The 21,545-nt window shown below is 41.2% G+C and overlaps 1 protein-coding gene across 11 annotated transcripts in view; it reads right to left on the bottom strand.

Moving 5' to 3' along the window:
• Nucleotides 1-487: 487 nt before the first annotated feature.
• The window catches only part of STXBP5L (syntaxin binding protein 5L), a 201,006-nt gene continuing 179,948 nt past the window's right edge, over nt 488-21,545 (bottom strand). For 5 of the 11 annotated variants that reach the window (XM_065077554.1, XM_065077533.1, XM_065077520.1 and 2 more), the window contains 6 exons: nt 7,910-8,149; nt 6,638-6,998; nt 5,503-5,668; nt 2,643-2,754; nt 2,044-2,264; nt 488-1,008 (listed from right to left, as the gene is read on the bottom strand). In XM_065077554.1, coding sequence (XP_064933626.1) covers nt 967-1,008; nt 2,044-2,264; nt 2,643-2,754; nt 5,503-5,668; nt 6,638-6,998; nt 7,910-8,149 — 1,142 coding nt within the window. In that variant the 3' untranslated portion in view covers nt 488-966. Of the gene's footprint in view, nt 1,009-2,043; nt 2,265-2,642; nt 2,755-5,502; nt 5,669-6,637; nt 6,999-7,909; nt 8,150-11,881; nt 11,981-20,375; nt 20,439-21,545 lie in introns of all 11 variants that reach the window. The other 6 variants (XM_065077491.1, XM_065077498.1, XM_065077517.1 and 3 more) reach the window with 2 other exon arrangements.

Raw genomic sequence — 21,545 nt, 5'->3', positions numbered from 1 at the left:
CCCTGCAGTTTCTCATCTTGCCTTCCCCAACTCGCAGAGGCGATTTCCTAAGCTGGTTTTCTGTTCCTGCTACTGAGAAATAAGGCAACCAAGTGATACAGACACCACAGGGATGAAAAATGCTGCAGGCCCCTTCAAGGGCAACTGAGATCAATCTAGAGCACATTTTTTTTAAGTGGAGATAAGGATGACATGTTGTGTGCTCTGAATTGCAAATAAACCATCTAAGCTCATGTTTTAATCACATTTCAGATAGCGCCTGTCTAGCTACTTGAAAAATCTGTACATTTCGGGCATAGGACTGTGAAGTTATTTATTCCTCTGGCAGGAGTTAAACAGCACTGACTTCAAGCAAGGTTTTTCAAGGGAAATAAATAGCAGATAAGAAAATGCAGCTCAACTTCTTATGTTGAGAATGGTAGCAAACATGCTTGAAATGTAGTGGCTTTTTTGTAATGTCACTTTTAAAAAATAAAGATTTCTGCCATTTATTTTTTTTTTTTCTCAGAATAGAAATAAATCCCATTTTTCTTCGGTCACGACATGCTTTCTTTTTCTTTTTTTCTTTTTTTTTTTTTTTTAAGATGTCAATTAGTCATGCAAAGTTTTATAAGTGCATTAACATTCAAGTTTTGTACAGAATATTTTTAACCAGAGGCACTCCCCACAGTTCATACCTACAGCTTCTGAAAACCTACATGCCACAGTGATGGTTGAGTTCCTTTGGGAAAAAAACGGGCTGCAGCATTGAGCCAGCTGTTGGAGTAAGACCCACACGATTCTCGCTTCCGTCTCACAGTCCGCAAAATTTCTCCTTGACTCCCACTGTGACGAAGCCAATAATAGTAACAGAGAAACATCTTCTGGGAGAAAAAAACTGTCTCTGGCCAGTAACTGGTAGATTTGGGAATGACTGTTGCTTCCCCGGACAGTGTTCTTAAAGCCACAAACAGCTTCTTTGAAAGTCTAAAACTGGTACCACTTTTTGTCCTTGTATTTCAGCATCACCTACAGAAATGGGAAAGAAACAAATGTATGTAAGACACTGTTCTGCAGATGAAGTATCAGACATGACCCCGGCCCATTAACTGTCACAAACTTTGTAAGTAAAAAAGGAAGAGCAATGCAGTACATTACTGTCATCAGATCTTGATTCCATTGAGACCTTGTATTTAATTTCACAATTACCACATTAAAAAGAAAGTTACCTGCTATTGCTGTTCATTACAAGATTCTTTTTTTTCTGAGGAGCTTTAGCTACTTTTCTTCTGCAAAAAGTACAGAGTTATGGGAATAACCAGGAACTTGCTTTTCACTCATATGGAAAGAAGCTTACCTATGAACCACAACAGATAGGTCCTGAATTTTTGCATTTCAGGGTATGTTCTTTCTCTGTATTTTTGCCTCACACTTATAAAAGCCAATAAAAAATGTAAAGGTCTTGCCCAGAGATATGATGCCTGTTAAATGAAAAGCATGCATTTGGGCAAGTGTTCTTTAATGTTGTTTTATCTTCAAAGATAATCACTTCAGCAGATTCCCAGCCTCAACAGTGTGGGATGGAAGAGCTTTCCAATTCCAGCTCTAAGGACAGAAGCTGCCTATTCCAGGCGAGCCCTATTCTACATAACTGTACCACAGTTTTACACTAGAAATGTTCTCCTCTTCTTCCCAACAAGATCCGGAAAGTTTAGCGTATACACATCCACCTACCTGTTTTCTGCCCTGCTGCATAGATTGTGCTGCACTAAGTAGCTTAAAAAAAGTCATAATGAATTAGTGAGAAAGGCGAGCGATGAGAAGTGCCATGTTCTAAATTCAGAGGCTACCAACGGATGCTCATTTATGAAAACATGAAAGGAAGGGGTGTGCAATGGAAGCTTATGTTCAGCATTCTCATTGTTTGGGAGCAGGAAAAGGGGCCTGTCAGTTGACACGAGCACACCTAAAACAACGTGACTGGGTGAATGCGGAGAACTGTGCTTGACTTTCCCAAATGGTTGGTGGCTCCTAGTTCTGGGTGTGCAGTGCCCGGGCCCCTACCTCATGTGCATGTTTGGAAAATGCCTCTGCGCTGGCCATCATGCTCGCAGTTCTTTCATCCAGCTCTCCCAGCTTCTGTCCTCTCTCATCCAGGGCGATGCGTGCACGAGTCAAGTCCCCAATGACTCCTCCTGCGGCTCCTCTCACGCCTTCGATTCCACCCGATCCAGGGATGTGCTGGGCGAGGCTGCGAGAGGCTTTTCCCGCCGTGGCCTCGCCAACTGCAAAGGAGAAATGGACAGACAGGAATGAGCTCCCGGCCGTGCCCTTGTCAGTGCTGCTGCTCCTTGAGCCGCAGGCTCGCGGCTGTGATGCCATTTGGCGTGCAGGTGGCACATGTGGAAGACTTTTCTCTGTGCACTGGCACAGCTACAGTGCAGCCGTGAGCCCTCACACTCAGTTGCTGAAAAGAAGCTGCCAAGGGGAAGAAATCATGGGAAAGCAACTGGAGACCCTCCCCTTTCTTCACAATGTCATCTTTGTTTTTTGTCAGTGATCTCAATCTTGTTTAACACTCCCTTCCCAGATGGCAAGGGCAGAGGATCCCCTGAATTAATTGCTGAAAAGAAAAGAAAAAAAATCATCAATAAATTACTTACAAAGCTCCTCTCTGTCAAAAGCTTGTCCACTTCCTCCAAAAAGTCCTTTGAGAAAGCCTCTGTTTTGGGCTTCTGGAGTTTCCACAGGAGTAAACAAATCCCCAAGCATGTCCTAGGAAAGTCAGACAACAGTCCATGTGAAAAAGTAGTGAGGTGAAAGCAGTTCTAGACATTTTCTTTATTCGTATTAATGAGCAACATGCATTGGAGCTGATCAACTAGTTTGAAAAGAGTCTGTTGTGTATACAGTTCTGAGTATTTAACAACACTTGTTTTGCATGACAGGCAAATACTTGGGCTAACTAGATTCACTCATGCTTCCAAAGGGACTTTTGGTTTGTCACTGCTCAGTCTTGTGTTCATTACTACAGAGGAAAAAAAACCCAACAAAACAACAAAACCAAAGCAAAACTATAAGCAATACAGAGTGAAAATACCAGTGATAAGAACATATTTTGCTTAGAAATAGTGGAGGCGACACCATAATGGAAAAACCAATTTATTGTGAATTGTGTGTTTTGCTTTAGTGATTATCCAGGCAAGCAGGGCAGCACTCTCATCTTTATAGCGTACCTGAGTTCAGTGCTTGCTAGCAGTTCAGAGAGTTTGGTAGCTTGTTGTTTGTTTGGTGTTTTTTATTTTAAACCCCTAAATCCCATCACCTTCCATACAACCACACCCTCATTACTGTGTGTTTTGGCAGTGCCATCAGTAATGCTAAATAAGTGGTCTGAAGGCACCGCCTTGGGGCCAGATCTTGAAGCTGTTGACCCAAACGAATTTCAGGCTCAAGTTTATTCGCAGCAGTACTAGAAAAAAATGAGGTTCCCCAGAATAAAACCGATAAAGACAGCGTGCAGCCCCATTAGTGTCTGAAGCCAGTGAGGCTGTGCAATTGGAAGAGTTGCTGCCCTGTGGCTCGGCTCTTTGTTTGCCCGTCCGAGCCCCCGCAGGCAGATACCGCTGCTGTGCTGCACAGGGCGCTGGGACAGCGCTGTGACTCACACTGGCTGCTCCTCTGCACAGCCACCTGCTCTGGGGCGGGAAATCACTGCAGCCCTTTGAGCCTGAGGGGTGGCTCTCGAGCAGCCCGGTGTGCTGTCCCAGGTGACAGGTGACACTGGGTCATCTGCTTGTTGTGCACCTATAATGACCGTGCAAGCCTTTTGCTCTTTGCAATCAAGCCAAGGTATAAGCAGCCACAGTCCGGCAGTACAGAGAGGCAAGGGCTTTGTTTCCCTTGGCTGTCATATGATGCTATTAAGGTTAATTAAAAAAAAAATACCCAGCTTCTAACAACCTCTCACTATAGGTCCATTTTCTAAGATACAGTGATCAAACCTTTTGATCATTTAAAAACTGGTTCCCTGCAAAATAATGTCTTCTCTGATGTACAAAAGCTTGTGCGCGATGCTCTCTCCTCACAGTGCTTTTTTCAGACTTGAGACAGAATGTGCTGTGATGTGAGTTGAGCAGCCCAGCACATGTTATTCCCCAGGGCTTAATGAGTGCTGGCAGGACCATTTCTTTTATATTTCTATCCTAGTTTGCTGCTAATTATATAACCTAGAACTTACTCCCCCTCCTTTTTTCCCTTTTTATTACTCATGTTTCTCCCTGTAACCTCTCACCATTCCTCCTCTTAAGTAAATGACATTTTAATTTGCATTTTCATTGTAAAAAAAAACCCAACCCAAATCTAACATTGTAAAGACCTTTTGCTCCAAATAAAATCTTTTAATTAGACAATTTCTATAGCTACTCTATTTTAATGTACAATGGGAGATGCTTTCCTCACATGGAAGAAGGGGAATACCAAATACTGGAGTAAAAACAATGGTAAATAGTTAAAAAATATATTAAAACAGAGCATATTTTTTGATACTAACCCCATTGGTTTGTCTCATGCTCCCAGCTATCTGCTGAAAGCTGCAGGTTTTAAGATATTTTTAGGGTCAAAATAAAAAATGATAAAAATATGGCAATTCATATTTTCACTGAAGCAGTTGCTGTGTGGTTGGACACACGCTGGTACCAACTGCTGTAGCTGGTATCGGTTTGTAGCTTCCCCTTCCTTCCCTTCAGATGTTTTTAACAGTTGGTCTTTTGCATGGCAGGACTTTGAGAGAAGCGGGCTGTGAAGGGGCCCATTTGGGCACAAATCCTTCTCTGCATGGAGCCAGCAGAGACTGCAGGAGGCAGGCTGTGGTCTCACAGGCCAGCCCTCGGGGCACAGGAGCAAGATCCCATCTCAATGGAGACCCCATCTTGATGGAGACCCCATCTTGATGGAGACTCCACCCCCAAGGAGACCCCATCCTGATGGAGACTACATCCCAAGGAGATCCCATCTCAACGGAGACCCCATCCTGATTGAGACTACATCCCCGAGGAGATCCCATCTCAATGGAGACCCCACCCACAAGGAGATCGCATCTCAATGGAGATTCCATCCCCAAGGAGATCCCATCTCGATGGAGACTCCATCCCCAAACAGTGACAGAGCTGCTGACCTCTCTCTGCAACTTTGGCATCATTGAGCCAGGGTAAGTGGAGAGGAACGTGTCTGTCCTGGTCCCACAGCACAACCTTCACTTTACTAAAAAAATTACTAAATACTAAAATATATTTTCCCCCACCCCGTGCTTGCTATTTGGCAACAACTTATCACCTCTGGTAATGCCAGTATTACTTATTTAACTATTCAAAACTTTGTCTTTTGAATAGAAACCATACACTGGTATGGCATGTTCTTTTAAGCAACCTAATTGTGAACACGGAGCAATCTACATCTGACAAGTCATGCCACTGGCCCTCCCACACCACCACAAAAGCAACAAAGTGAGGGTTTGAGCCCTACCTGCAGGTTGTCACACATCTCCTGGCTGTATGTCAGACGCTGGATCTCTGTGGGAGAGCTGAGATACAAAGCTTGCCCTTCATTAGTGAAACAAAAGGTCCGTGCTATCCTCATATCTGTTACAGGCAAATAGTTGATGTCCAGCAGTGGGCGCAGGCTGGGCAAGCTGAAGACAAGCAGACACTTGGGTTAGTCACCAGTTGCCATGCATAGTGCGCCTGCTCTGTGGCTGCATTTTTAATCCAACATTTAAGTTTATGCTTTTCATAACTGGAATATTTGAAGAGCAGCTCTAAGCTGAAAAATTCTGCCATAAACACGCTGCCTCCCTGTCATACTTTGTTCCCTTTCACAGAGAAGTTTCAGCTGCCCTGCCTCAATGACCCTTAGCCTTCTGCTGCTATCTAGATTTGGGATGTACATGTGGCACAGTGCAGCTTGTGCCATGTGGCTGGGCAGTTTGCAGGGTAAGGGCTGCCCTCAGCTATCACATGGGCATCTGCAGAAAAAGGCACGGCAGGGCCCTGCTTGCACCCTGCGGACAAGAAGTTCCAGCATCACCTTTGTTGCCCCTCCAGCTTCTCCTGGTTCACCATTTTGGACAGCACTTTCCAAAATTTCAGTGGCCTGGCTGGGGAGAGGGGGTGCAGCCAGCCGAGAGCATGGCCGCAGGGCTGCTGCACAGTCAGCTCACTGGTGGAGATGATGAGGAAGGGAAACCAGGTGCTCTGAGCAGAAAATCTTCCAAGATGCCAAGAACGGGACATGCTACTTCACACTGGATAAACAGTACCCTTTCTAGGCCCAACGTTTTCTATACTCCTCTATACCTGACTTACCATATCTGAGCAAAATTATCAGGGTTTTCTTTTATGATAGTTAAAAATCATCAGCCATCAGTTGTCACGGGTGGCAGATTACTATGAAATAAAGGCGTTTTGGTTTGCTGTGCAGCTGCCTTAACTCCCCATGTGGAGACAGGCCAAGGTACAGGTACGGCTGTGGGCAAGGCAGGGCATTAAATGCACCCACAGGGGAGTTAATGCAGAGCATCAGATGCCCTGGAGCAAACGCACGTGAGGGCACCGTGCCACCTCTTTGCTTAGTTTTGCCACAAGATTAGTTAGATAAGTACCTCAGTGTCATGATGTGCCCATTGGCACAAAAGCACGCCAGACAGACGCTGTTACAGAGGGTGACCACATCTGCTCGCAATAAAAAGGACGTTTCAGTGATGTTGTGGACGTAAAGACATGTTTGGGAAGGCAATGAGAAGACTTTGGCTTGTTTTTCTGAACAAATGACTGCAAATTGATGATCACCCATATCCTGGGATGAGGAAGGGGAATGCATGACAAGCTTCCTTTTCCTTGTTTTTTCACCATCATCAGCACTGTGTGGGTCCCTCCATACTTCATACGGTGGATGTGTCAATGTCCCCATGCAGTCCAAGCAGGCGAAGGTCAGCACGGGTCCTTTCAGTGTCAGAACTGTGCCTGCAAAATATAATTTCCTCTCACTGGCACCACAATTAAGCCAGTTTTCAGTATTGGGAACACATGCACCATAGCTGACATTTAGGTTTTCTAAATACAGCAAACTTTAATTCAGATAAGGTGACAAGTCTTCCTTGCTCGATTCTTCCTGACCACACAGAAGGTGAACAAACAGGCTGCCTGTACTGAAAATGTCTCAGGCAGCCTATATCAAATACTCTATATAATACATGTTGTGAATACCATATAGATAGGCTGTTGGTTTTCTCTACATTGAACTAGTAGGATATTTTTTCCCCAGCAGTAAAATTGCTCTTAGTCTGGTGACCTTCCAGAATTGTTTTCCTAAGCAAACTGGGGCTAGAAAACCTCTATTACTGTGCATTCTCCGTTCTTTGTAATTGTTTTACTTTAAACATACAAAGTGCATAGTGCCTCTCCTCAGACCTGACCTCTCTCAGCCCTCTGTTCTCTCTGCTACACCATCTGTCACTCAATCAGCCAAGGATCTCTCCTGGCACCTCAACCTGCCAACATTTTTGTTTCCTTTCCTGAACTCCCTTCTGCTTCTCTGCAGTTTTCCAATAGTAAGACAGACAAACTGTTCACAGCATCCCAGATAGGACTGAATCAGAGCTGTACACAGGACTGTAATGTCACAATATGAAGGAACTCTGCTGATTTCCCTACCCTCACAAGAAACATGTAACTTTGCCCACAACACAAGGTAGTCTTCCCAACTAACACAACCAAAGTGACGTGAGCATCTTTATTCACCTCTGTGTAGTGGGTGACCATTGTTTGATACATGCACTGAGAAACTTCTGCCTCAAAGAACATACAAAACCATGCAGTTATCTGCCCTGTTGTACCAAGACAGATAATAAACAGGAAAAGAGCTGCACTCTTACCACTTGGTGACACCATGACTGGCTCTGACTGCCGTAAGTCGTCACTAGCCGGCAGATTAAGGGAGAGGATTAAGACCATACCGAGGCCTGTTCCAACCCAGAGACAGGAGGAGACAGCGGAGTCATTCTTTCGGGCAAAGGACTCCATGAAGTACAAAGCAGTTATTGCCTCCTTGGAGTCCCTGTCGATACTGGACACGCTGGAGCTTCGGGAACGGCTGAAGGAGTTTTCCCTATTTTCTGCATAAATAAATATAAGCAAACAGGCATAAATCAGCAATCTTAGAAGGGGCACAAGACTGCAGCAAATACAAACTCCATGTAGAGATCAGAAAATAGAGAGTTTTCATAACCTGAGCAAACATTCTGATAATAGCACGATACCAGCTTGCTGCCAGTGGATAAATAAGTGTGGAAAATGCTGTCAGACCTCATCAGTTAGATCTGCATTAGAAATAGCTGCTTATTATGTAGATTAGCATAGACTAATTAGAATTTACAACAGCCTTAGCTCAAAGGACTTGTTCTAAATAGCATGAAATAATTTTAGACCAATATGTTACCAATGCATTTAAAATTAATCCATGTATCTCATTGCTGCAGGACCTGAAGGGAGATGCCATTACCAGCTTCAGAGCATGTGTCCTTTCCTCTGTTCTTGTTTCCATCGCTAGGACGTTCTAGCACCGCAGTCACAGCCATCGTTTATTGTCAAGCTATTAATAACTGCTCTCTGGGGAAAAGACACCCATTGTTAAACTGATCCCAGCATCCAAAACATCTCAGGGTGCAAATCAACTCTGGCTTCCCAGGAAGCAAAGTGAGAAACCTGCTCTGCACCCCTAGCAACAACCGCACGGTGAGGCAGCACTGGCTGGTTCATCTTTCTGCCTCAGGCTCAGCAGGCACCAGTGAGAGCCAGCTGGAGACAGGGCCGTGTTGTCTCACTGCAACCACACAGGTACCGAGACACTCTCTGAACTTGTCAGAGAGAAATAACAATGAATAGGGTCTGACTGCTGTAGGGTGCAAGGGTCTCTGCTTTGCTTTGCCCAGTGCCGGGCAAGAGACACAAAGATGCTCCTGGAATTAGCAGGTACTGTTAGTGGCAACACACTGGAGGTTATCAAGTACACTGATGCTAAAAGTTACTGAAGAGTAAAGGAGCCAGAGGGAAGAAGAGAGTAGAGCTGGCTATGGGCACAATCTTTGCAAAACGATTTGTGCCAGTGCTGCTGTCTACCAACCTGGAGTCAAACATAGGGCTTGATCATTGGAAACCTCACAAAAGTTGCTCTCCTGTAACAATAACAATTAGAGGACTAGGAGGTTCTGGAGATGGAGAAACAGTTGAAGCTATTGGACTTGGGATAAGAAGCTCACTTCTGAACCTATCATTATGAAGTAGATGCATATGAAATTATCCTCATAGCTCAGAAGAGAGATCTGTCTCTGCAGAACCAGCAGAAATGTCTAAGAAGAGGAACACTTTCTGCCACGGTTGAGGACTAAATTTAGAAAAGGACTTTCTCACATACTCCAGCTTAAAATCGGGCTAGACCTCGTATGTAAGGTTCCTGCTCCCCACCAGAGGCAGCAGTTTCAGTGGCAAATCTCTTCCTCAGACAATGTGCTGCAGCATCCCATCCCCTTATCCAGGTGACTCCATGTAAACTGCTGAGATTACCCTCTTCAGGGCAGCTCCCTGGGCAAGACTGGAGAGAACCACAGCAAAGCACTACTGGAACCACAGCAAGCGTCACTATATGTGCTGCCTTAATAGCTGGCACACCAGGATGGGAGCAGATTTTCCTGCTGGTCTTTGCCATTTGGGCCAGCTTCTGTTCCTTGAGGGCACCCATCACTTGTTAAACAGCAGCTTCAGAGGACAGCCCTCCCTGGCACTTCAGTCCCACTCTCATGGAAGAGAAACATATGTCTACTTGAACTTCCAGGCACTGGTCTCACCCCATTTCACCTTCATGTAGGCACTGTTGTAGCTCTCCAGTTCTGGCTCAGTACCGCTAAATATATCTGCATAAAACTGGGATTGCTTATTCATGTGCAAACACAGCCTCTAATACCTCAAGAATTAGTGTCTCCCATAACCCCAAGCACTTTGTACGATTCCTGCAGCGGACTGGTTGGCCCAGTTCCTTCCTAAGCACAGTGATAGCTGCGAGGTAAAGAACAGGAAGACAGTAATTTCAAGGAAGAGATCAGCAGGGCTCCACATATATATAAATATATATATATATACACACATACATCCCCCCCCCAATGTTATTATGTAATTCATTTTCTCCTTAACAGGTGTATTAATATCACAGTCACATAAAATTCAAATATGGTGGTGCTCAAACTGAGAAAGATGTTGAAAGGACAAATGCAGTTAGTGTAGGCGACATATACGGAACTTAAAATATATGATGTGCCATTTGCATGTGTCATCAAGCTTTCTCCCTCTTTAAATTAACAAGAAATGTTCCTCACTCCTGTGCAGTACAGTTAACTAATACATCTTCACAGAACTGACACTAACAGATATAAACTTTGGGACACTTTTGGGAACATACTGTGCCATTTTCTATTAAATACACTACTCAAACTGAAATTCTAAAGACCAGCATGATACATCTCAAAATCTGAAGTCATTAAACACATCTGAACAGCAAACCAAAACCAATGAAAGGGCGCAGTCACTATGTGACTTCGTTGGCTAGCTCTAAACAAGGTAGAAATCTCTTCTTTTCCTAGATTTTGGGATAAAATTTAGTGTAGGCCTTTTCCCTGGGACTCCTTTCTCAAAGAGCTTCTACCCCAAATTCTCTATTTGCAAACAATTCCATTGCATGCTAGAAAACCATAAAATCACTTTCTTTGGGAAATTTTAGGAAATTACCATATCCTTTCCTAGCACGACTGCTGTGTTTTAAAATTATGTCCCTTATTCTGAAAGTTGTCCTATATGAACACTGCTAATGTGTAGTAACCCTTAACCCAACTGCCATATTTTGGGTTTTCTCATGTATTTTCCTGTTCTTGCAGTGCATGATGGGTGGAGCAAGAACATCAGCTACTACATCTCTCTGCACGAGTCCCGACCTGGACCACTTCCAGGTACTCCCTGTAACCTACATCCAACAACATTGATTTGGACTCCCCGCATCAGTGAGAGTCCAGCACAGACATATGTGAGAGGCAGGTACTTTTCTGTTCCCTCTTCCTCTCTGCAGAACATCCTGCTATATGACACTTTGTCACAAACACGCTCCTGCCTCCAAGTTGCCTCCTGCTTTCAGGCAGCCCAGTATTCCCGTTCCTCTGACAGGCACATACCCAGCTCCCAGGATCCCTCTGCTCCCACCCAGCCATCTCTCTCAGACGACCATGTCCTTTCCCCTCCTCTTCCCCTTGCAGACCTGTTTTTCTTGGCTCTTCTTTTTTTTTCCCAGGTAGGTCTCCAGGCTGGTCCTGCAGCTGGCAGCGGGGGAGCTGGGAACACCATCAGAGGGGTCGCATGTCCCCCGAGAGCTAAAGAGTGAGTGACTGTCATTTGGGAGATGCGGTTGTTCAGGCTGCTAGACTATGCGCAGCTCTGAGCAAAAGCATTATTATCTGCAGGCAATGCCTTTCAAAAAGTTGCATTCCGTGGGTTAAGACCACAAAATATAAATACCACCACTCTCCTACCAGTAGTCCTGCTTTCTTCAAAATGTTTTAATTCAGGCCTGTCTTATGCATGGTTTGGGTTAGTGAGATGCAGGTGGAGACTCAGGAACCAACTTCCTTGACAACACTGTGGACTGATTGTTAAATTACAGCTATGAGCAGCAGCACACAAATAGAAGGCTTCTGATTTAAAAGCAACTGCAAAACCTCTAACTTGCTACCCACCTCACTGACAGAAACACACAGGACACTTGGACTCACATGCTGAGATAAAACGAAGCCAGTGTTTTTGAGTCTTACCTTTGTCCATCCATGTGTGAGCAGTATAGTGACGCTCGTCGTGTGAGAATGTACTGATTCCGTGTAATTGCTGAAGCATTGCCCGTCTGGATTTGTGCCCTACTGCCACAAAATCGCATGCATTGCAAAAGGACAAGAACAATTGAGCCAACCGTCATCATGACATTTAAAGGAAAGCAGCCCTGAGCAGCTATTGTCCTAGCTCTTTTCTTGCACAACAGAGCTGTCCCACTGCAGTGTGCTGGTCTCTAGGAGAAGATTTAATTTAGGGTTTGAGGGGTTTCTGAGAATTTAAAAGGTAATTTGAGTAAATGATTCCATGTATTTCAACTGTCACCGTTACAGAGCACTTGTGGAGATTTTTTTTTAAAAATTCCTTTTGTTCTATGGAAATAAAACTGGAATTTCCTTACTTTACCATGGAATTAAAAAAGAAAAAGGAGGGAGGATACTAATGAAAATATTTATGCCACTGACTTGTGCATCTTCAGGGAAATATTCTGACTTCTCTGTTCTCAGCTGCAGCAAGGGTTCTATAAGGGGAACACATGCTCACATCTTTTACAAGAAATTGTCATTGTGATTATTCTAAAATAATGGATTTAGCACTAACACAGAAGCATAAAGCAATTTCCTCCTTGAAGTTTGGAATAATGAATGTGAAAGTATCACTTGTTATGAGAAATGAAAGAAAACTACCAGTGACAAAGATCAACATTTTCATGGCAAATTTTTACATTTACTACTGAAGAGTTTTGTGATTGACTGCCAGTGTCTTGGATGTTATTTATCAGTCCTTTCCTGGTTTTAACATACTGAGTAATTGATCTGCTTACAAAACATATACAAATTGACTTTTTATATATGGAAATCAATGTATTCTGGAAACAAAGTTAAATGGTTTATATTCGCCTTGCTTGGAGATTTCTAAAAGTCTTAATCCCGAATATCAGACCTAACAGAAGCTAATGAAACTACTAAAACATTTGCCAGTTTAAGGATCACCATCTTAAAATTTTAAGAGAAATCTGTCACTTTTAAAATCTTATAGTCAGGAAAGCATGCAAAGCTCTGAATGCCAGTGTAAACATACAGTAAAGGAATTATACTTCAAACATGAATTTGCATACAGTAACATCGCAGAGAGACAGAGACTGAACCATATTACTGACGGCAATGCTTCAGCAACACAGGAGAAAGGGGCAGGAGGTAACACTGCAGGGTTTTCACACATCTAAGAACAATGCACGCTTACTTGGCTCAACACATCTTCAAACACATTTTGATAGCACCACTCTGAAGCTGCATTCCACATAAAGCGATTCACTAGGGAGCAGCAGAACTCATCTTAAGCACAAACAATGCAACAGTAATCCGGAATTTTTAGTGTGAATGATTTCCTATCAGATCAACTCGAGTAAGTTTCCCTAAAACTAAGTGGAAAGGCCTGGGAATACACACACTGCTTGCAGAGCGTTCAACCCGGGGTGGCTGTGTCTGTGCTCACAGGGATGTTTGACCCTCCCTGGAAGAAGTATTGCCCTGAAGCTGCTGCAGCTATAGCAGTGTAACCTGAATGGCTTCATGGAATTGTACTGATACGAGACTGATGGAAATGATGGCAAATACAGGCCTGAAAGAGGAAACAGATTCAAGTCACCAGACTTGGATCTTTATTTTGATATTTCCAGAATATGGTAAAGTTCAGGCTTAGGTTTTAGTTCGGCATATTTTAAAAACAGACGGGGACTGTTAGGGCAGAACTATCCTTCATGTTGAAAATGAAGTAGAAATAAGCTTTTTTATAGAAAGATACAAATGCAAGAGATCTTTACAGTAAGTAAACCGTCAAACTTCTATATTCAGTTTTACGAATCACTTCCCTTGACTTAACAAAAACTGTTTTCACATTCATATCACTAAGAGCTCAGTTTCAATACAAACTATAAGTTTGGACATAAGTTTTTTAATCAAAGACATCATCATTTCCTAAAACTTAAATCCCAACCTAAGATACGCTGAAGCATCTTGCATAACATCGATTGTTTGGGTAAAAATAGTATGTTGTGTAACTTTCATATGTGGAAGTATCCAATAACAAAGCGGTAACAAAAGGCATTATAAAAGAAAAACCTTGGGTTCATTCAATAGCAAAGTCCAAACAATTAATGTTACGACAAAGCAAGTGAAAGCACTTTAAAGGACTCCTTTTTTTCACCTTCTCATAGATCCTCTGCCTGTGTAACTGAAGTGTAGTTATAAAAGCTTTTCTTTTAAAAGACTCTTTGGAACTGATATTATCATGTAACTTGAACAACTTCAGAATATCCCTATACTCTTCCCTAGTTCTCTATACGCAACAGCCCACCACCTATTCTATTCTGCCACAGAGGTACCACCCAAAGGCGTGTGCCACGTCAAAAAATGTTTAAAAAATTATTTCAGATGTAGAAAAACAGTTTATGTTGATCTGAAGCAATTGCTAGCAAGCAGAATAACGCTAAAGTTGAGCAGGCAGTGCAAAACAGACCCTCCAAATTCAACATGCCTGGAGTACAGTGTGAAATAAGCTTAACTTGGAATCAAATAATCATTTAAGTTAAAACTGGCTAGACATTCAGTGTATGTAAGAAGTACATAAGTTTCATTTGGCTGGTTGTTTTAAAAGCAAGGAAAATTTGTAGTTCCTCTAAGAAAACAGGTGGATCATAACATCCTACTAGAACCTGACAGAAAATGTATGCCAAGGAAAAACAAAACACAAACTCTATCTAGCCCAACAGAGGTGGAATTTAGGCACCAGTAGCTCACATGCATCTGTGCCAGGCTCTTCTCCATTTCTTCACAGGTCTTTCCAGGCCATTCAAGATGATCTTTCACAAGGCACCTCAGTCTTTAGACAACTTCCCCTTACTGCTTTTTCCACAGACATAGGGCATTGCAAGCTCTGTTGTGACTAGATTTAGGCAGATGCACACTTAAAGTCCACTTAAACCTCTGAGGTAATCCAGTGGTTAGATCCAATAAAGATTATGATTCAGTCTAAATGACGACAGCTCCACTGGCTTTTTGCAGTCTTGCGATTGCAGCATTCAGCAGAAAGCTGGGGGCTGTATACTGTAGGCACAGATTGGTCTAAGGGATGTAAGGGATGGATTGAAGTAGGTGGGCTGAAATGTCCCCCTGCTCCCAGGATCAGTTGCTATTATTCTTGTTGTGTCTGTATCACAGACAGACCAGACTTTGCCTCTTGCTCACCTTCAAAATTTCTCTACACCTCTTTTCTAAACAGAAGCAAGAAAAGAGAAGGTTTTTATCTACGGTAGAAAACAAATACACACACTCTCATCTCCACCATAACTGAAAAAGAACATAACTCTATGGACAAGTAACTTCTGGAAACCATTATATTCCACCAAGACTAGTGTACGAATCTCATAGATCAGCCTTCAAATGGAATCCTTTGAAACAGATATGAAAACCTTAGAGAAGATGCTGGCATATCCTTCCTTGAAACACTTGCTTTTTTTTCCTGGTGCCAAATGTTTTACTACAGCCATACAGAATTTGCGGTTCATAAATCTTTGAGTTGGCAGTGCGCATTAGACCAGAAGTGCTGTGATTTTCCTAAATACAGGAAAAAATAATTTCAGCTTCCTAATAACTTCTTTTTATTTGAATAAAGGTTTCTGCAATAAGAAAGAGTCTTTCTAGGTCCTCTATGCAATGTTTTCATCTGCTTCTCTGCAACAACAAGAAATGTGGTAACAAACCGAATATTTAATGGAGACTATGGCTTACCACAGTGTCTCTAAGTTATTTAATACTATACTATTCTTACTGTTACTAGTTACAACCGCATAAAGTAATTTCAAGTGCTAACAAAATGAGAATGATTTACAAGCAGAACCAACACCATAATCCCCTCACTAAAAAATAAATGAAAAAATTTCAAGCCAGAGGCTTTTCCATCTGCTATTGAAAGCCGAGCTGCGAAAAGCCACGGCACTTAGCGGCCTTGTGAAGTGAGGCCCCATGACTGCTGTAACATGCCCAGTGGATCAGGTCAGTGTCAGCTTGGCTGGCCGCCTGGGCAAGGAAGTTCACCAGAAATCATTTGCTCTGCATCAGGGAGAGGCACGGCAAAGGGAATGTGGTGGAGAGCATGAGCTGCTCTGAAAACCTGCCAGAGATGCAACAACCTCCCCAGAAAATCCGTTTCTGCAGTTAACTACTCTTGTGATCAAAATTAATCTCCTGTCTCCATGAACTCGTGCCTCTGCCTTAGTAATTTAGGTCTATTACATCCTGTCCTTTACTCAGCAGCCATGGACAGCAGGTTATTTCCTCCCTCTCTGCAATACCCTGCCATGCATTTGAATAATTTTGTGCTTTTACTTCGGTACTTTTCTAGATCAAGCAACCAGATTGTTTCTCTCTTTCCTTGGAGGTCTAGGAACCACTACCTTTGAAAACTGCAGTGATTGTCTTCTAGGCCATCATCACTTACTCCACATCAAAATGTGGGCTTCAGACCAAACAGACCCAAGAAAAAAGGAGCCAATTACAAAACCAGAAATCTCCCTCCTTTCCCCCCACCTTGACACATGGGAAGGAAACCTAATAGTCATATTCACTCATCCAGTCTAAAATAATCCAATGTGCTATGCGTACCTCACTGTTGCAGACAGTGTAACAGTAGAGCCGTAACTGGCAAGAGAAAAAATGACAGAAAGTGTTCAGAAACTATGTAGGAAATACTGCAATACACAACATGACATCAGCTGAGCCTGGTTCCTCAGGCTGCGGACTTTTTATAAGATAACTACTTGATATCAGATTTCCAAGACCCTAACTACAGCATGCTGGACTTACAAGACTTACAAAAGGAAATGTCAGCCCTTGTCTGTGGCTTCACACACATACAGGCAAACACTTATTAAGGTTCAGATTGGTCCTAAGGCTCTGGAAGCCTTGTTATAGAAACAACAGGCCAACATGACAGGTTGACCTACAAAATTTGCTGAATCTAAAAACCAAACGAAAAGCCTCAAAGAACTCAGCATCCTAGAACTCCAAAACCTAAACCAAAATCCAACAGGAAAAAAAAATCTGCTAGCCTCTTCCAGGATGTCTACAAAGCTTCTTATGGTGACCTTCACAAATAGTTTTGAATAATAGAAGAAATGTAAAAGTACATAATATATATGAAATACTACCCATTCCCAAAACAAATTGGACAAAATCACAGAAGAGACAGAACAACTTATCCCCCAAATGGTTTTAATCATTCCATATAGAGATGCAAAAGGAAAACTTCAAGTATAAAAGTACACGGGATCTATTAAAATGGAAATTGTATTGTACTTGCCATAGAATTTTTGATAAGGTTATTAAAGATAATGACTAAATATTCTTGAGTGGTTCATTTTGCCAGCTCACAGTGACATTTCAATTCAAGTGCTTCATATCAAATTTTAACTACGTGTAATCAAAAGAGTTAATCCAAAAGCTGAGGTAAATGTTGAAAATTAATTATTTTAAAGAAAAGCTAAAGCAAATGCAAGGACTCTGCTCTTAGCATTTATAGAAAATTACAATGCACAGCAAATCCTTGTTAGGATTCCTTGTTCAAAGCAATTTTGTAGCACTAACATCAAAATGGCCTTTCTAGTCAAGGGTGATTAAGCTGGAGTAGCTCAAAACTACATAATGGAAAATAAAAATAATAATAAAAAGAAAGACAGTTTTCCACCACTGCTGGCGGGAGAAAATAGATTTCCAAATACAACATTTCAAAGGAAAGACTCTACTCTGCCTTTACTTTCTTCCTAAGCATATGATATAGCCACATGCACATATATAATACATATACAGAACACTCCAATTTCTGTGTGAATGCAGGCAAGGAATAAAACAAAGTTTACACCCTCGGCAAGAAAGCCTTGTCAAAGAAACGTAATCAGTAACTCCTAAAATCCTAAAAACTTCTGGTCAAAAAGGACTAGAAGAATTTAGAGGTTCAACAATGGCATTTCCTATATTTGTGGTTTTGTTTACAATGCAATTAAATTCTTATATTATTGCAAGAAAGAGACAGTTTACTTAAAAGTATGTGAAAATTAGTATCAGTTACATGACATTAAGAACTTGTAAAGTTCTAATTTCTTGATGAATTTAGATACAGAATATCGAGCAACTAAAGAATTTATTAGTATAGCTGTGAGAGTACTGCATTTATGAAACCAGAAGATACTACAGGACAACATGTAACATTTTAAATAGAATAAATGGTATTTGAGAAGTACTGTATTAAATATCTGGCCAATTATTGACAAAAATACAAACATAACAAGCTATTTCACCTAGATACTAGTGGCTTTAAAAATACCGAAACAACAACTAAGCTTTGAAACTGAAATAACAGTGGTCTTTAGCTTGGAATAAAATCTTGTTGAGTTTAAAAAGCTTTGGAGCTTTTCAAGTTTTTCCATGTTAGATAAGGATATTGGAAAAGACATAGTTTTGAGCAGTAACAGCAACCATGCAAACACAGAAACCACTCCTCCACTACTGTTACTTGGATTTTGAATTATTCTTCTATGAACGTGGAAGAAATATCAGCACTTGATGAAACTGAACAATTTGCAATATTTTGACCAGGAGAATACAAGACACTCCTCCTCCCTCCATTTTCTTCCTATGATTCATCATTGCAAAGATGTTCTTCAAAAATGCTTTTCTATATCAAGAATCCTTCTGCACATATAAAGAGGTGAGAGGCAGCAAAATGTTGACAATCAGCTAACAGGAAAGAAGTCAGAAGAATTCATTTTGTGAAAGTTGCTTGAAAGTACACTTGGTGAAAATGCTGGGAATAGAGTTCCTATTGTACCAAAGATCAGATTTAAATAAGTAGATTTTGAAATCCAATGTGATAGGGGAAGACTAACTGATTATTATAATAAATATCTTATGATTACTCACCAAAATGTATTATCTTTTTAATCAATTCAATTAGAAGAGGTTGTAAAGACCAGGAACTTGAAGCATTATTAAAAAAATCTCCAAGTGTTATCAGTGCCTCAGAAACAGGCTTAAGAAACGGTAAGAACCATCTACTCACACACACAAAGGCGCTTTTTTAATGTATAAAAAGTGCTTAACACTATTCAGATAGCAATCTCTAATAAAAATTCTACTTAGGTAGAATAATAAAATCCTACCAAATACTAACCTGAAATACTAGTGAGGACATAAAATACGTATATTGATTGACCACATGAGAATATATATAAAAAATACCATTTCTTGTGAATAGATCTCTAGTTTGTTGCAGAATATACTCCTAAGTAGCTAATAAATTCTTAGCACCGAGAAGATTTTTTTGTTTTATTTTTGGAACAGCTCAACCAGAAGGTTTTGATCAAACCGGGTCTCCATTTTAGAGAGAACGCTTCTTTTCAGTATATTCCTTCTCAAATATTTTTTCTCATTTTCCTTCTCACCCACCCTCCACTTTATTCCCATCTTAAGAATCTTTCAAGGCTCATACCACTTTCAACCTTATTATTTACTATAAAAACCTTTGGAAATAAGTCAAACCACTTGCCAAAACACTAGGTCTAGAAAGTCAAGATGCATGAAGAATGGCGGAATGTCAGTCATTCCAGACAGATGAGTTAGTAGAGCTAGAGGTCAAAAGACTAATATCACAGGCATCTAAAAAAAAGTTTAGACAAGTTAGAGAGATGGCTTTGGTTTAATGAGAGAATATAAATAATGAGAAAATTATTTTAGTCTATAGAACTGCTTAGTCTATAGACAAGGTGATTTGTACACAAACCCACACACTCAAGGACAAACGCAAACCATGCTCCATCTTATTACACGTTAATATAAATTACTCTAAAAACTGCCTGGCACTTTCCTGCAGCGATCACTTCACTGACCTTACTGACAGCTGTAATACAAATTCGGTGGCATTATTGATCCTTTAATTTTTTTTTTTTTAATGTCACTTTAACTTACTCCATTTGCCTGAAAGGTAGTTAGATGACTATAACTAGAAAGAGATATGTTAATACTTCAATATTAAACTTGGTTGGTATTGTAATTAGTGATGAACCACAGAAACAGAATCTTTCATGATGCAGATACACAGAAAGCATCATCATGTCATCAAAAGTGTCACTGTATTACTAAATGTTTTGTACACGAGAGTCAGTGGGACCTTAGTGGGGCTGTAGGTTCTGCCTGTCTGTGCTGTCTGTGACCCTACTTTGCGAGGACGGGAATGAAAAAGAAAAGAACAAGCACGAAAGAATATGGTAGCACTGTGCCCCAGTTATGTATGATATTGCAGCACTATCTGCACAAAAGAATTCCAGAGAATTTGGTACTACACAATATGAAGAAAAACACAAAGCAATAGAAACTACTGTGGCAGTGATATATTTTACATCAGGAGCTATTATGTGACAATGGTACTTACCATATTTGTGTGATGCATAAAGAGAGGTAGATGAAAGGGTCATGTTATGATCATCATCAATAACTAATGTGGAGGAAAAAATGATGATTACACAGATGAAAACTGCTCTTATGCACAGGAATTTCTATACACCTGAGAGTTCTCTAAATCTGCCTTAGTACAAGGTCCACATAGGAGCCATTAATTAATCCAAGTTTAAACTAAAATTTATAGTAGGTTTAGTATTCAAACAGGATTACTTCTTATAATTGATTGCTAAGAATTACACTTTGTCATGTGTTACACGAAGCCTCCAATGTGATTTAATATTTTTGCTGGTCAGCCTATGACTTAATCTTTGAAGAGTCCATGATATTGTAATATTCTCCTAAAGGAGAGATGGTTGAGTGGTCAGTAAAGAAACATCAGTGTCCCTTGAAATGTCACCATTCCCCAGTTTTGACCCTGTTCCTCTGCAGAAGGTTAATACTTGCCTAGTAAAGTCAGAAAAATACATCATGTGGGCACTTCTCATTTGCTTTGGTGCAAATGGAGCTGGATAATGACCATGCTGTGCTCTGTGTCCCATGGATGTATGTAGGAAAATGCTGTTCTTAAATCAAATGGAAGGAGCTGCTAGAGGACACTGCAAAAGACTTCAGGATATCAACTCCATTCCAGTCAAGAATATAATCTTGGAACCCTCTGTGCCAAATTAGGATGTTTTCTTATAGGGTCTCATACATGTAGACAATTATTCTGTTGTGTGATCCCCACAGTAATCAGAAGAAAGGCCAGAAAATAAGTTGCTATCTTATGTTATCATAAAGAAAAAAAAATCAAAGATTCTAGTAATTTGCCACTAGTTACAAGGATATTTGCACTAATTTGCTTTTAAAAAAACAAAATTAGACACTCTGAGTAATAGAATTCCCCCTGTTCTATCTCCATTAATGATCAAGAAAATCAGGGATTACTAGTTCCCGCTGTGAAGAACTTCTGTGGTGCAGACACCTTTGCAGGTGGGCAGGTTAGGATACAAATGCTCCTTACAAGAGAGAGGGCTAGGGTCCAGGTGTTGTCCATTGCCTCTCACTTATAGCATCACAGGGGCTTCGGGCCATGCTACAGCCCAGAAAACAGCCACAGGGAACCATAATCTCTTTGACATTTGGGAAATAATTCTGCAAC

This window comes from Columba livia, chromosome 1, assembly GCF_036013475.1.
Source record: "Columba livia isolate bColLiv1 breed racing homer chromosome 1, bColLiv1.pat.W.v2, whole genome shotgun sequence".
Classification (NCBI taxonomy): Eukaryota; Metazoa; Chordata; class Aves; order Columbiformes; family Columbidae; genus Columba; species Columba livia.
Note: the sequence above shows the minus strand (reverse complement) of the source record. Positions and strands in the feature narration are given on the sequence as shown.